The sequence below is a fragment of the Gigantopelta aegis genome, chromosome 3, assembly GCF_016097555.1.
Source record: "Gigantopelta aegis isolate Gae_Host chromosome 3, Gae_host_genome, whole genome shotgun sequence".
NCBI lineage: Eukaryota > Metazoa > Mollusca > Gastropoda > Neomphalida > Peltospiridae > Gigantopelta > Gigantopelta aegis.
Window position 1 is genome coordinate 80,917,821 of NC_054701.1, and position 15,373 is coordinate 80,933,193.

Consider the following 15,373-nt stretch of genomic DNA (forward strand, 5'->3'; position numbering starts at 1 on the left):
AAAACACATGTTTATATAAATAGGGTCGTCTGGTGCACACCAGGATGTTCAGCAAGTTTGAATCAATTAATGCATATAGTCTGTTCCATTAGTCTCGGTCAACCCTACCCATTAAGTGTTTTCTCGAAATCATTCATGGGCTTGGTGTTTATCGCTATGTCAAGTGGTATCAGTGCAGTCTGCGTGTGCATGTGTCTTCAGCTGGTGACCATTTCTTTGCAAAGATACTCTTCTTATAGACAATGTCTCACTGAATATTGTTTAACAATGCGCAGTCAGCGTTACTGAACACGGCCCAAGAAACATGGTAGCTACCATTTGTATTCATAAAACAATATTTCCTGTGATACAGAAATCATATTAGAGTGCTGCATACGCTTTAGCTGGTCATACATAACAATTGTTGGTTTATATCAGCTATGACTGGAATATGTTCTTTCATTTTATGTGAGGAGATATACAAGTATTTTCTTGACACTTAACTATACTCGTATTACGGTGATACAGAAGCAATACGAAAACATCACTGCGTATTATAATGTATTGTGTTCACTTTCCTGAAGTACATTTTGCATGTAGCACAGTTCTGGACCCATATTCACAAAACATCGTAAGCCTAGTTTTACACGTAAACGTAAATCTACGACTGAAGAGCTATTCACGAAACAACGAAAACGTAAGTGTGACGGTACATGCTCTTAATTTCTTTTCGCCTGTGGCGATATTAATTGTTTTAGAGGGTCGTGTGCACTTGTTACGTAATACTTCTGCGCGACGGTCCTCGATCGGTACGCCTAATACACACCCTTAGCCAGGTACGGAGGCCATGTGGCGAGTAGTTACGTAATACCTCTGCGAGTGCGGTTTTTACAACCGTGATTTGGCGACGATGGCGTCAGTAAGTCTGACGATCAGAGAGAAATAATACCGCTTGGTCGCGGTGGAAATATCAGATGATAGGGGGAGGTACCGCCTTGTACCCCCAGGCGAATTCTGATTTTATAATAAATAGCTAGTTTTTAGAGATATCGAGGAGAACCAAAAGGAACGCTTCCCGGGAACGTAGTCCGTTTGGACTGGTAAATATTTTATTTCTGCTCTGTGTATAACCTTGATGTGATTGATGTGACTTTAAATATTTTAATACTGTATTATACCAATATTCTTTAGACAGTGTCTTCGGTCATCTGACGAAGTAAATCGTAGACTTTTTGTTCTAACATTATATGAGTATTTGGTAATATAAAGCTTAGCCAGTCATCCTAGAAGACCTAGGTAAACTGTAGGTTATTGTCTTTATTGTGATAGGTACCAGTATTAATTCTGTGTTACAAGGTTACTGAAGGAGTAGTTAGGGTTAATTTAAAATTAACCCGTTAGGAATAGAGCTGTAATTCCTTTATTAATTAAGTTCCCCAAGAAGCGTTTCTCAATTATCACACGTTATTGAACGAGTAGTAAGGGTTAATTAAAAATTAACCAGTTAGGAATAGTGTTGTATTTCCCTTATTAATTAACTTCTCCTAGAAGCGTTGCTCAATTATCACACGTGTGGGTGTTGTGTCACGGTGAAGTGATTCGCATATTGTGTAACTAGACACCTAGAGATTAACTAAGTAAGTGATCAGTTCTGGGTTGTTATTATTGTTGTTATTAATTAACTACTACGGCTGTACATTTGTCAGCGTAGGTTAATACAGATTCCAAAGTGTATTGTGTTTTGTTGTGTTTCTAGTGAACTAAACGTGCTATATTACACATACTTTATATAAGATTGTATCTCTGATCATACCTAGAGACGAGCCATACTAGGGTTTAACAGCCTGTTACAGAGAGATCTAATAGATATACAGTTAGGAGAGATATTTGATAATCGTGTTTTATTCAGTTACGGGAATTATAGAATCCCCGTGACAGTAAGTTACGTGTAAAGTTGGACGTAAATATAAGAGTGCCTCCAGTTACAACTAAGGTCTCACTACACAGATGTCATCTGCCATTCAAACCCATGTTAAACTGCCCAACTTCAAGCGAAGATTGCCCATAGAACGGGTTCTCGTTGGCACTAACAACATAAACCATTGCAAACATACATTATATAAGCATTTATTTTCACTCCAAAATTGAGAACATTTCCGTCTCAGTTTTTTGCTATATGACCGCATCTGGCTGTAGTACCGGTCCGAACAGGTGGTTCATTAACCGATTCACTCCGGCTGTCACTTGCGCTATATACCCATGCCCATAAAGGTCGATGCACAATATTACAAAATAACATGGGCAAAATACAGCCAGGAGGCTTACCATTAAATATACATATTGTTTTAATTCTTCACCATTTCCTAGAAGTGAATATGTGAACCATAACATGTGTCCCAATTAGGAACTATAGTGGACCGTGATCAATGAACTCTCACCCGGAAGTGATCTGTGTAGTGAGACCTAACACTGCACGTAAGTCGTGTACATATAATAAATCAAGCACGATCGCCCTTATTTACTATTATTTACGAAAACTGGCATCATTTCTAATAATTGAAGCAGTTTGCGATGGCGAACGCCCACGGATTTAACATATTTTTGTTGGTGATCGAACGGATGTTTTCGACTCGGCCAATTTCTCCTGAGTTATCTTTTCCTTTTTAAGAAATATCCTCAAGTTCGTACCAAAACGCGGATCCTCTCCAATACCAAAATGTCATGGTTCGCCGTTCGCGATGTTATTATTAGCAGACGACAAACGAAATTGAGTTTTGCGCATTTGTTATTTACCCGGTAGCCATCGTTTCTAATGGGGTTTTTTTTAATTTGTCCGGTGAGAGTTTTAAATCGTAGATTTACGTCCAACTAAGTTACGTTTACATTTACGACCGTCTTTGAGAATAAGGTGCTTCGTGCACGTAAACGTAAATCTACGGCAGACGTAAGTGCTAGTCGTAGACGTAAATTTACACCTTTTTGTGAATATGGGTTCTGATGTCTGCCTAATTCGTGTTTGAATATATTGACTTCACAACTGTCATATTTTGTAATATTTACTTGTCTTGTCCCGTTCAACACTGAGACACAACATCTTCGTGCCGTTTAGACCGATACCTAGACATTTAACCATGTACTTTATATAGGCATATGCGGGCTTTGCCTAATATTATAATTGGAGTGAACGAAATATTATTATATATTCTCGTATATGGAAACAATGTATGCCAGTCTTAACTGTTTTATATCAACGCATGCTATATATGACCAGCTACGGAATACGCAATACAATAGCATTATTTGTTTGTGACAGGGAAAATGTTCTATTTAATGATAAAGAAAGTTGACCAGTTGCAGTTGATTGCAAATTTGGAAACACAAGGGATATTGTTTTAGAAGAAAAGTTGGGTCCATTAAAATGCATATTGAGCTTCGCTGAACAATCTTCGATATTAGATTGTCAGTAACAAAAGTGTGCTTGCAAATCAAAGTTTTCAAATTTATTTCACTGACAAATCATACACATAAATGAAATGAAATGTATAATGATTCCACTTTCTGAAACATACGTAGTTTTCACTTTGGAGGCCTCTGTTGCAGGACTATATCTTATAAGCATTGTAGTATTTACACAAGGTGCATTGCTTTCAGTCTGCACTGCGTGTTGTTGTAATGCGTAGGCACAGAAATAAAAAATGTTGTATTGGCTGAAGAGTGGTATGATCCTTTATGTAGTACTAAACTTTTGATAGATAAGTTAATACCACAAGTCCTGTCATTGGTAATAAATATGAGTGTTTATTGTAAAATAAAAATTGTTTCGTCTGGGAAAAACAATGTATGCAATTTTATTTCATCTAGTACCACCAGGTAGCCTTGTGCTTGAAACATGTATGGGGTACCTGTAAAAGAGTATTTTTGTGCGGAATCATCTCTGAAAATATTTACTTTAAGGGTGAGAGGTGGTAGTATTTATATCGTGGTGTATATGTCGATAGATATACGCTGCAGGTAACCACATGTTACTATTGTCGTCTGACCGGCCTCGGTGGCGTCGTGGCAGGCCATCAGTCTACAGGCTGGTAGGTACTGGGTTCGGATCCCAGTCGAGGCATGGAATTTTTAATCCAGATACCGACTCCAAACCCTGAGTGAGTGCTCAGCAAGGCTCAATGGGTAGGTGTAAACCACTTGCACCGACCAGTGATCCATAACTGGTTCAACAAAGGCCATGGTTTGTGCTATCCTGCCTGTGGGAAGTGCAAATAAAAGATCCCTTGCTGCCTGTCGTAAAAAGAGTAGCCTATGTGGCGACAGCGGGTTTCCTCTAAAACAATCTGTGTGGTCCTTAACCATATGTCTGACGCCATATAACCGTAAATAAAATGTGTTGAGTGCGTCGTTAAATAAAACACTTCTTTCTTTCTTTCTATTGTCGTCTGTGGTATTTGCTTCGGTGGTATACACATTTTAAGCCTCTCTTTGTATTTAATACGTTTTTATGCAACGAGTTGTGAGATGAATGGTATCTAACGGACACGAATGTTGTATTCTATTTCTTACTTATCCTCAAAAACCAGGTTTTAAGCAAATGTTAATATCTTTTTCGACTAAAAGTTATTTACAGCCGTTGCACTTGTAGCCAACTTATGCGTCACAGACAACTGATTGTCAGGTTAACTATAGGTCACTGTGTAATCCATTTCCACCCGTGTTGTTTTTCATTGGCTGCATGACACTGGTGACCTGATCACTACCTAGGAGCAGCCAGTCGTATGTCTTGATAGTGTTGTGTTATCAAAACTAATGCATGGTGTTCTCACCAACGCGTGTGTAAGAAACAATGTGTATTAATTTAAACAATACCCATGTCCCTGCATAGACTGTTGTATTAACGTCTCAACTTTATGTTGATTGGATTATAAGATCATTCCTATATTTACCTTTGTTTGTTAAAAGTTGGTTTGTTTTGTTCAACGACATCACTAGCGCATATTGATTTACTAATTCATCGGCTAATGGATGTCAAACATTTGGTAATTCTGATATAATTTTAGACAGGAACCCCGCTGCTTTGTTCGTATTAGTAGCATGTGACCTTTTATATGCATCCCCCCCCCCCCTACAGACAGGACAGTACATACCACCGCCAGTAGTGGTGCACTGGTTTGGACAACAAACAAAAAACATCATTCCGATAATAGGTCCACTGTGTTGATTTGATCCTACGACGCTAGCACCTCTAGATAGCGTTCAACCGAAAGTTTCCACCTTACTTTGACCTCAAACCCTTGTGTTTTTCGTACTTGGATGTCGATAAATATCCATTCAGTCTGTCGTGCATACTATAACTTTGATGGATCAGTTCTTATAGATCGTCTAAAAACCTCCCTGGTTGCAGTTTCAGTGCGTGACCCATAAACAAATGTCCCATTAGTGTCCTTGGTTTGTTGACCTTGCCTTTTGAACCTTGACGTAGAGTTCAACTCCGGTCTTGATACACGAGATAATGTGGGTGTCTGGGGCGTTTTTAAACCTTTGTTAATGACAGGCCTTGGACATTCCAGTATACAGTACTACAGTACACGTATCCAAGTATCAGTAATACTATACTCCAAGTATTCCGTGACCAGTCTTGACTCACCACAACGACCGTAATTAGCGTGAAAATAGAAATAACTGGAACCTAAAAACATTAATTAGAAGAGCGCCCCCCCCCCCCCCCCCCCCCCGACACACTCACACCCAAATCACATCCCCCCCCCCCCATGACCGTTTATATTTTCCTGACCCATAATACCACACACACACATATACATGCACACACACACACCACACACACACACACACACATTTTGTGGGTACCTCCACAGGGGGTTGTGGGGTCGAAACCCACTGCACCCGATCCTAGAAAAGTTTCATTTTTTTCAATGTATTTTTAGGAGTGTATGACCCGAACCCTATAAAGACTTCGCTCGCCACAGATTAGACCTCTCAACCACTTCTGGCACAATTTCCTTCACACGCGCCTCATCCGTATGTTTCTGCTTTAGACACGATTTTGAGTGTCCCAAATGTTTGTATCTCAACTATGATGTTTTGGGGGGTTTTTGTAAGGGTTTTTTTCATTTATTTTAGACTGGATACGGACCCTTCGAGTTTCATTTCGCAACATCTCCTTTGATTAAGGGATAAACAAAACATGTATACAAAAACATATTTTATTAACTAAACTAATTGTGTATAAATATACTTAAAACGTAGTCTGTTTCAGACTGGAGATGCAATTTTAACACCCCAGCACGAAAAATACATCTGCTATTGGGTGTCTAGTGTGCGTATGTAGTTGATTCGTGGCTATAGTCTGTTTTGACAATAATATACAATGTAAAGTTTAAACAATTAAACGCGACTTCTAAGACTTGGGTCATAACGGGGCACACTGCATGGCTCGAAATTAACGGCAACACTGACGGCGATTATCGTGGTTGTGATATGAATAGATCTGAGGCTTTACCGATAGCCGATTTTCCCTCTGAATAAACATTATTGCCGCCGGTTTAAGGAATAACAAAAGTTACTGGTTTAAGATTGCCGATTGTAACACTATGACCATTGAAGGAACGTTACAGTAGGCAGATTCAAAATTGCCGCAGGGGAACTAGAGCATTTTGCCTATGACAAAAACCTTTCAAAATTACCGTAGGTAACAAATTCTTAACTTCGATACCATGTCTCTATCATATCACCTAATATACGCGGGATACAAGGGCGAATCCAAGAGGGTGGACCATGGATACAGGTGTCTCCTAAACAAAATTAACACGCGCCCTCCCCCTTTTGTAACAATTTGTTTACAATTTTGATTTCACGAATGCCAAACTTTTATAGCGGTTCCCTTTTCATCAGTTGGTCCCTGTGTCTCTAGTTATTCTCCAATATTTCCGCCCTTGGGACACACGCACCCTTAAAAAAACATATCAGATTCTGTCCTTGCAACGTGTCATATCACATGTATACCACAGCACAAACATACAGTCTTAATTTTTACATGTCGGTCTGTTTTCTCTTCTTGAGGTAGTTGCAGATTTTCGAATCTGCCGCCACTTTCTTCCTGTTCTCCAACAGCTTGGGCGAGTCTTTTAACGCCGCCTCTCCCAGTTTAGTGATGGCACTTTCAAGTACATTATAAACAGCAAGGTCAGCAGCCGAAATCTGAATCCATAGAGAAAGTTAAAGTTAAAATGTGTTTTGTTAATGCCACTAGACACCACTAGAGCACATTGATTTATTAATCATTGGTTATTGGATGTCATACATTTGGTAATTCTAGATTTGTCATAGTCTTAGTAAGTTTATTTTGTTTAACGACACCACTAGAGCATAATTGATTATTAATCATCGGCTATTGGATGTCAAACATTTGGTAATTTTGACATAGTCTTAGAGAGGAAACCCACTACATTTTGTTTTTTTATTAGTAGCAAGAGATCTTTTATATGCACCGTCTCGCAGACAGGATAGCACATACCACGGCCTTTGATGTACCAGTAGTGGTGCACTGACAGGAGCGAGAAATAGGCTAATGGGTCCACCGACGAGGACCGATCCCAAACCGACCGCGCATCAAGTGAGTGTTTTACCACTGGGCTATGTCCCGCCCTACACAGTCTTAGAGAAAACCAACTGTGATCTTTTATATGCACTTTCTCATAGACAATACAGGCCTTTGGTGTCCCAGTCATGTTGCACGGATTAGGATGACGGAAATCGAGACCAATCAGGGCGATTGATCGTACCTCGGGCAAGGGCTCTACCACTGAGCTACCACGAAGTGATGTGAGAAGAAAAGAAATATCTGTCTAAAGACACCTCAGCACATTTTAAACTACGGTTATTTGGTCCAACATACAAGAGTTTTCTCCCGACATTCATCTCGGAAATTCGCTGCTTCCACGTCGGTTATTCGTATTAAACAGCAGAAACGGGCCTTTCCAATAGACAGGAACGTCATGGTACATAGCCAAGAATGACGAAGGAAAACCTAGATCCTAGAATCCATCACACCCCAGGACTTACTATTGGACTATCTACATTATATTCTTTAAGAGGCGGGCCGGGATTGATCCCCGTCGATGGACACATTGGGCTCTTTCTCGTTCCAGCCAGTGCATAACGACTGGTATATCAAAGGCGGTGGGATGGTGCATACAAAAGATCCTTTGCTACTAATGGAAAAATATGGCGGGTTTCCTCTCTTAAGACTATAAAATAAATCAATATGCTCTGGTGGTGTTGTTAATCAAAACAAACTTTTTAAGGGGCGGGATCTACCTAAAGTCGGTAGAGCACGCACCTGAGGTGCTATGGTCGCAGGATCGAACCCTCTCAGTGGACCCATTCTCTGATTGAGTTTTTCCCGCCCCAACTAGTGCCCCACGACTGGGCTATCAAACACCGTGGTGTGTGCTGTGCTGTTTGTGGGAAAGGGCATATAAAAGACCCCTGGCTGCTAATGGAAAAATGTAGCAGGTTTTACTCTAAGCTTATTTGTCATAATTACCAAATGTTTGATATCGAATAGTCGATGATGAATAAATCAATGTGCTCTAGCAGTGTCGTTAAATAAAACAAACTAACTTTTCTGTTCTTAATGAGACTACCCCACATATAAATAGATGAGAAGCAAGGTGATTATTCAATATGTATAATGCAGTGTTGGATATAATATAAAGAAATGTAATGAAATGTAACTAAAATAGATTTTAAAAATCATTTCAAGTACACGTACCGAATTACCAACAAAGAATCCAGTTTTGTTTTCAGTGAGAAACGATTCGAAGATTTTGGTAAAACGTGGTACGTCTTCTTTAGCCAGTTTCTCAATCATCTCTTTCTAAAAAAAAAGAAGAAAAAAGAAAGAAATATAAATTATAAAGAGAAGATAAATATGAGATAACAAAAACGTATACCATGCGCATAAATATACCAACCATGACGACTGGGGCATGCTCTAATTCGAAAGGATTCGGGAGCATCCGGCTTCTCAAAATTTATATATATGCACAGAGAGGGACAGACAGAGAGAGCGTATGTGTGTGTGTTTGAGAGAGAGAGAGAGAGTGAGTGAGTGAGTTCGACAATTCCACTAGCCCTCGATCCCGCCTAGTTCATTTTATGGAATGGAAGCTCTATGTACGTGACTATATCCACAGAGGTTCAGGCACGCCCACCCCGGACTTAGCCTCTGACTTCGCCAGTGACCGATTCCGGGGCAGGAGGGTAATTTTATGGTCTGGGCTGGTGTGGAAGTTATCAACTGCATTACGATAATGCCTAGCTCTTATGAGACCTAGTGACTTCCTGCACTCCTTGTGAAAATGAGAGTAATGTTCCACAAGTACCTTCTTTGTTTCATCTTTTTCGAACATGGATTTGGCCATTGCTTGCAGCATGTCCTCTGCTGTGTGTACCACTTCGTCCACTCTCAGACATTCTAGGCTGGTTTTCCCGGACAACTCTGAAACACAAGCCAAGGTAACCCTTTTAACGAATCTATGACATGCGGTTTTGAGTACATGTAAACGTTTTTTTTATATCCTAGCTGGTATGTTCTAAGGGTTTAACGTGCACATGCAGAGCAAGCTGTTTTAGCGCACGCCTGTCATGGACGCAGGTGTCTACCCATACCCTCTCCTCCGTCCAGAATAGGAAAAGGTTTGGGGTGGGTGGGAAAAGGAACCACCCGCAAGAGCTCACCAGCAGCCCGACCAGGACACTTGTGATGCTATTGAATTTTGAATGCCCAGTGGGATCAAGTCCAAAATATCAAACATTGCGTAGTTTTCCTGAGGTAATTTGGCGCATAATTTAAAACGGTTCATCGAAAACAAATACAGCTATTAGGTAATTTTGCTATTAGGGAATTGTAGCTCATATCGGAAATATTGCAGCTCACTCAGCTACTTTTTATACTTGTCATTTTGTACAAACATACACATTAAGATATGTGATTTTTTTTCTCATTTAACATTTGAAGTAGGAAGTAATATTGTATTTTAAAACTACAGCCTTTGAAGGAGCGTTTTAATAAACTTGATTGGCTAACTGAAAAATTCATGCACGCTGTCCTGGGCTCACATTTCAACCATCTAAGCTCCTGGCTCAAATAGTGGTTCCACTGAGCTATTAAAATAATTCTAGGTGGGAGCCTGTAATGGGATGCGAACAAAGTACAAGTATGCGTCTAAAGCGATCTGATGAACTGATGCGTAGCTCTATAACTATTAAAGGGACAGACCCTAGTTTTTAAACACTAATGTATAATTTTCACCTAGACTCTAGTTTCAACCCGTAAAAATGGACACTAAGTTTGGTTAATTTACAGAGCACCACGACTGGTATATCAAAGACTGTGGTATGTGTTATCCTGTTTGTGGGATGATGCATATAGAAGATCCCTTGCTGCTAATCGAAAAGAGTAGCCCGTGAAGTGGCGACAGCAGGCTTCCTCTCTCAATATCTGTGTGGTCCTTAACTATATGTCTGACGCCATATAACCGTAAATAAAATGTGTCGAGTGTGTCGTTAAATATAACATTTCTTTCTTTCTTTCTTTCCATGTAATCTGATGCAAATTTGTTAAGAAACTATATGTACGCTACGATTTTTGCAACAACTGTTATGCGAGTTGTTATTGGTTTAAAATTTAATGTGTTTTTTGTGAGCTTTAACGTTATTCATTATAGAGTTGCATTCCATTCATTTCATTTCAAATTATTTTTGTGTTTATATATCCAATTAAGGTTCAAGCACGCTGTCCTGGGCACACACCTCAGTTATCTGGGTTGTCTTGGACGGACGGTGGGTTAGTTGTTAGTTGGTTAGTGGTTAGTGAGAGAGAAGAGGGTGTAGTGGCCTTACACCTACCCACTGAGCCCTTAAGAACTCGCTCTGGGTTGGAGGCTTAACCACTGCGCGCGCGGTCGGTGTGGGATCGAATCCCGTCGGTGGGCCCATTGGGCTATTTCCCGTTACAGCCAGTGCATCATGACTGGTATATCAAAGGTCGTGGTATGTACTACCCTGTCTGTGGGATGGTGCATATAAAAGATTCCTTGCTGCTAATCGAAAAGAGTAGCCCATGAAGTGGCGACAGCGGGTTTCCTCTCTCAATATCTGTGTGGTCCTTAACCATATGTCTGACGCCATATAACCATAAATACAATGTGTTGAGTGCGTCGTTAAATAAAACGTTTCTTTCTTCTTCTTTTTAACCACTGCGCCACCGAGGCCTGTTTGCATTCCAATTCATTAGGTCCGTTTTGATGCAAACGGACTTTAGCCATGGAGCTAATGGCTTAATCACAACACTAGTAAGGCCGGTCAAAACATGTAAATGTAGCCTGTTATGCCGTGGAGAATTAATATAGAGACCATGTGATATTTGAACAATAAAGGCCGAATTTACGAAGCCTGTTTTTCTTAAACGTAGGTGTTTAGGCATTGTAAATGTTTGTAGTTAGTTATTCACGTGTAGAACCTAAACAGGCTTTGTAAATGCGGTCCCGTCTGTTCATGTTACTGTTTTATACGCACAGATGAATGAATCATCAATTGGATGAATTAATCAGTCATTGAAAATGTGGAATAACTCACTTGTACTTTCTTTTACAGTCCATTCACAAATGTGTAGTTGAGCAGAGCACATTAGGACCTACCAAGTGTTTTATTATTGACAGACATGCATTGTTATAACACCGGTTCCTTTTGTTGATGGTGTGGTTGTAAATTCCATCAACAATGTACCTGGATATCAACTCCAGCAGTAACTCGCGAACTATTGTAGTATTTGCAGTTTTACAAAGCTCTTTGAACGTTGGGTACATTGTAAATGACCACAGCACTCCATGACCACGGCTTCGTGCGCTTTTTTTAAATGATACAGGACCGTGGGAAGCGGGGACTCAGAATATTTATACTGGGCTGTCTGTCCAAGACAGTGGGTTGGTCGTTAGTTGTTAGTGGTTAGTGAGAGAGAAGTCGGTGTAGTGTTTTTACACCTACCCATTGAGTCGTTAAAACTCGCGCTGGGTGACAGTCGGTACCGGGCTGCGAACCCAGTCTCTACCAGCCGACGGTTTAACCACATCACCGAGGCCGGCAACAGGACGTTATTTAACGGTTCTGTTTTAAATATCAGTACAGAATGAAACCTCTCGAAATCGGATACCTCTAGAAACCGGACTTTTAATTGGTCCCGTGGGTGTCCGGTTTAGAGGGGTTCCTTTTATATATATAGGGGCGGAAAGGGGAGACAGGCATTAGCTGTACCACCCAGACTCTAAAGCAGAGGTGGCCAGAATATGCAATACCCTTTGTCACCACCCCACCCCCGCCCCGCGCTGAAATCCGAATTAATACCCCTAGTCGCTTGGCTCTTTCGACGTTTATTACTTTAGAAATAACTAATAAAACAATTGAGGATGTTCCAGAGACTATATCGTCAGGGGTGAAGTTCTCATCGTACCACTCAAAGAATGTTTTTTAATAATTCGACTTTAATTTGAATTCTTCAAGTAGTACTGGCCTCGGTGGCGTCGTGGTTAGCCATCGGTCTACAGGCTGGTAGGTACTGGGTTCGGATCCCAGTCGAGGCATGGGGTTTTTAATCCAGATACCGACTCCAAACCCTGAGTGAGTGCTCCGCAAGGCTCAATGGGTAGGTGTAAACCACTTGCACCGACCAGTGATCCATAACTGGTTCAACAAAGGCCATGGTTTGTGCTATCCTGCCTGTGTGAAGCGCAAATAAAAGATCCCTTGCTGCCTGTCGTAAAAGAGTAGCCTATGTGGCGACAGCGGGTTTCCTCTCAAAATCTGTGTGGTCCTTAACCATATGTCTGACGCCATATAACCGTAAATAAAATGTGTTGAGTGCGTCGTTAAATAAAACATTTCTTTCTTTCTTTCTTCAAGTAGTATGACATCCAATACACAAAATATCGCGATGTATCTCAAAGGAATCCATTCCCCATCCACACCCCCACCCGTAGTAATCTCTGGAACTGCCCTTGAAATACTCACTGAATTCTTTAGCCAGGTATTGGGCAATAGCCAAACTTTGTGTGTACACTTTACCATCGATTTCTAGAATAGGCAGAGAACCACCGGGAAGGGCTGAAAAATAACAGTTGTTATTAGTACTGATGACAGAGAAATGGTTGTGCATATATTGTTTTTAATTATAATTTGCATACAAGTACATACATATATATATCTATAATCCATGTATATTTACAGTTATATACAATATATATTTATGTATACATGTACATTTTACAGTTTCCTTAAAGTACATTTTTATGTAAACACGAATATTTTCATTTGCATATATGTAATGTATATATATATTTATCTATACAAATACATTTTACTGTTACAGTCAAGTACATATTTATGTATATTTGCATTTACATACAGTGAAACTCCACAGTGGATCCATTCAAGTGATTGGATTTTTCTCGTTCCAACCAGTGCACCACAACTGGTCAAAGGTCGTGGTATGTGCGTTCCTGTATGTGGGAAAGTGCATATAATAGATCCCTTGTTGCATGTAGCAGGTTCCCTCCGATAACTACGTGTTCCAATTACCAAATGTATGACATCCAATAGCCGATGATTAATTAATCAATGTGTTTTATTGATAACAAAACAAACTAACTTTAAGACATCGTTATATTATTATGCCCCGATTCATTTTGTTACCCAGTATATAAAATTGACTAATTGTTATGATAACATAATATGTTTATTTTTTTAAAACGCACACACACACACACACACACACACACACAGAGAGAGAGAGAGAGAGAGAGCGGGGGTGGGGGTATGTTTTAAAATAACCATAATATGTTAACATCTTTACAGATCAACAGAGAGAGAGAGAGAGAGAGAGAGAGAGAGAGAGAGAGAGAGAGAGAGAGAGAGAGAGAGAGAGAGAGAGAGAGAACAGTAACCTGCTGCCTAGTGCTCTAGTGATATCGTTAAACAAACCAAAATGGACACTACACAATAAAATATAATATAATATATGTGGTTTTTTTAAATATTAATTTAATTCTTTTTTAAAGTAGGGCGGAGTCGAACCCATCCTACAAGTGAAACTTACTTGGCTTAAGTTTCGGCCAGTCTGCAAACTGTACCCTCTTGTCTTCATATTCTTTACCGCTAAGAACGAACAGCATTCGAATGAGCTCCCCTCGTCCGCGGATATCGAAATACGTCAACTTGTAGGTAGGCATGCCGGTACGACTATTACTGATCAGAGAAAACACACAAGTGACCGGCTAGGGGCGTTTTATACCCGTTTATATACAGCCACGAGTTCACACACGGGTCTAAAGTGCTGATTCATTGTTTGGTTTCTGTACGTATTGGTTGTAGGGATTTCGGTCTTTAATCTACATGTGATCATGGGTTGGTAGAAATGGAGGAGGGTTGGCACTCGACGTATACTATGCGAGCGATGAGTTTGCCAAAAAAAAAACCTGTCAGTGCAAATGAGTGCAAATATACTGAACGAAATAAGAAGATGAACACTTTTTACAAAAATAAATATAAAATGACAATTTAGTATTTGTGATGATGGAGGGGAGGGGGATTGTTACAACAGGACCTTGGACCTTAGGTCATAATATGTTACAACCTCACGGAATTCACAGATCCCGTAAACATGCACGACACATAACAGCTTGTCATTGCATTTTTCACTTAGGTAACCATATTGGGCTATTTCTCGCTCCAGCCAGTGCACCATGACTGGTATATCAAAGGTCGTGGCCTGTGCTCTCCTGTCAATGGTGCATATGAAAGATCCCTTGCTACTAATTGAAAAATGTAGCTAGTTTCTAACTAAGACTACATGTCAAAATTACCAAATGTTTGACTTCCAATAGCCGCTGATTAATAAATTAATGTTCTCTAGTTGTGTCGTTAAACAAAATAAACGTTAAACTTTAAGTCGGGGCAGGTTTAGCCTATGCGTGTTTGGTGACTGCTCGACACTGGTCTGACTGTAGACTTTTGTTTGGCGACGAATAGACGGATTAAACAACCCCATTTACAGATTCATGGCCGCGACCTATGTAGCCGCTAGGGATTCCCCTACCCAGTCACTCAAGGCCAAATACTTCTCAATGACCAAACATGGATACACTGTTTTGTGAAAAGGGAGGACAGGTCATGGAATTGTGGGGGTGGGAGTGGGGGTGTCGGCGAGGCACGTGTTCGGATTGGAATACTGGAGTTTGAATTAGGGACATAATTAGTAGATGCTTTACACCGCTGGTCAGAGTAGTGGGGATACAGTGTTTTGTGAAAAGGGGGGACAGGA

At 40.2% G+C, this 15,373-nt stretch overlaps 1 protein-coding gene across 1 annotated transcript; it reads right to left on the reverse strand.

The window, feature by feature from the left end:
* Positions 1 to 6,186: 6,186 nt before the first annotated feature.
* Positions 6,187 to 14,466, reverse strand: LOC121366179 (glutathione S-transferase-like). Its single transcript, XM_041490730.1, has 5 exons — positions 14,150 to 14,466; positions 13,066 to 13,158; positions 9,384 to 9,499; positions 8,771 to 8,875; positions 6,187 to 7,194 (listed from the first exon to the last, which is right to left on the reverse strand). Exons 1-5 carry the CDS (start codon positions 14,280 to 14,282, stop codon positions 7,027 to 7,029), a joined length of 615 nt encoding a protein of 204 aa, XP_041346664.1. The 5' UTR covers positions 14,283 to 14,466; the 3' UTR covers positions 6,187 to 7,026.
* Positions 14,467 to 15,373: the final 907 nt, after the last annotated feature.

Excerpts from the sequence above, each read along its gene's own strand:
- LOC121366179 (XM_041490730.1), bottom strand. The coding sequence starts at position 14,282 with ATGCCTACCTACAAGTTGACGTATTTCGATATCCGCGGACGAGGGGAG. Across the intron at positions 9,500-13,065 it reads ATACCTGGCTAAAGAATTCA|AGTTGTCCGGGAAAACCAGC; the intron begins GTGAGTATTTCA and ends CTTGTGTTTCAG. Across the intron at positions 8,876-9,383 it reads AAAAAGATGAAACAAAGAAG|AAAGAGATGATTGAGAAACT; the intron begins GTACTTGTGGAA and ends CTTTTTTTTTAG.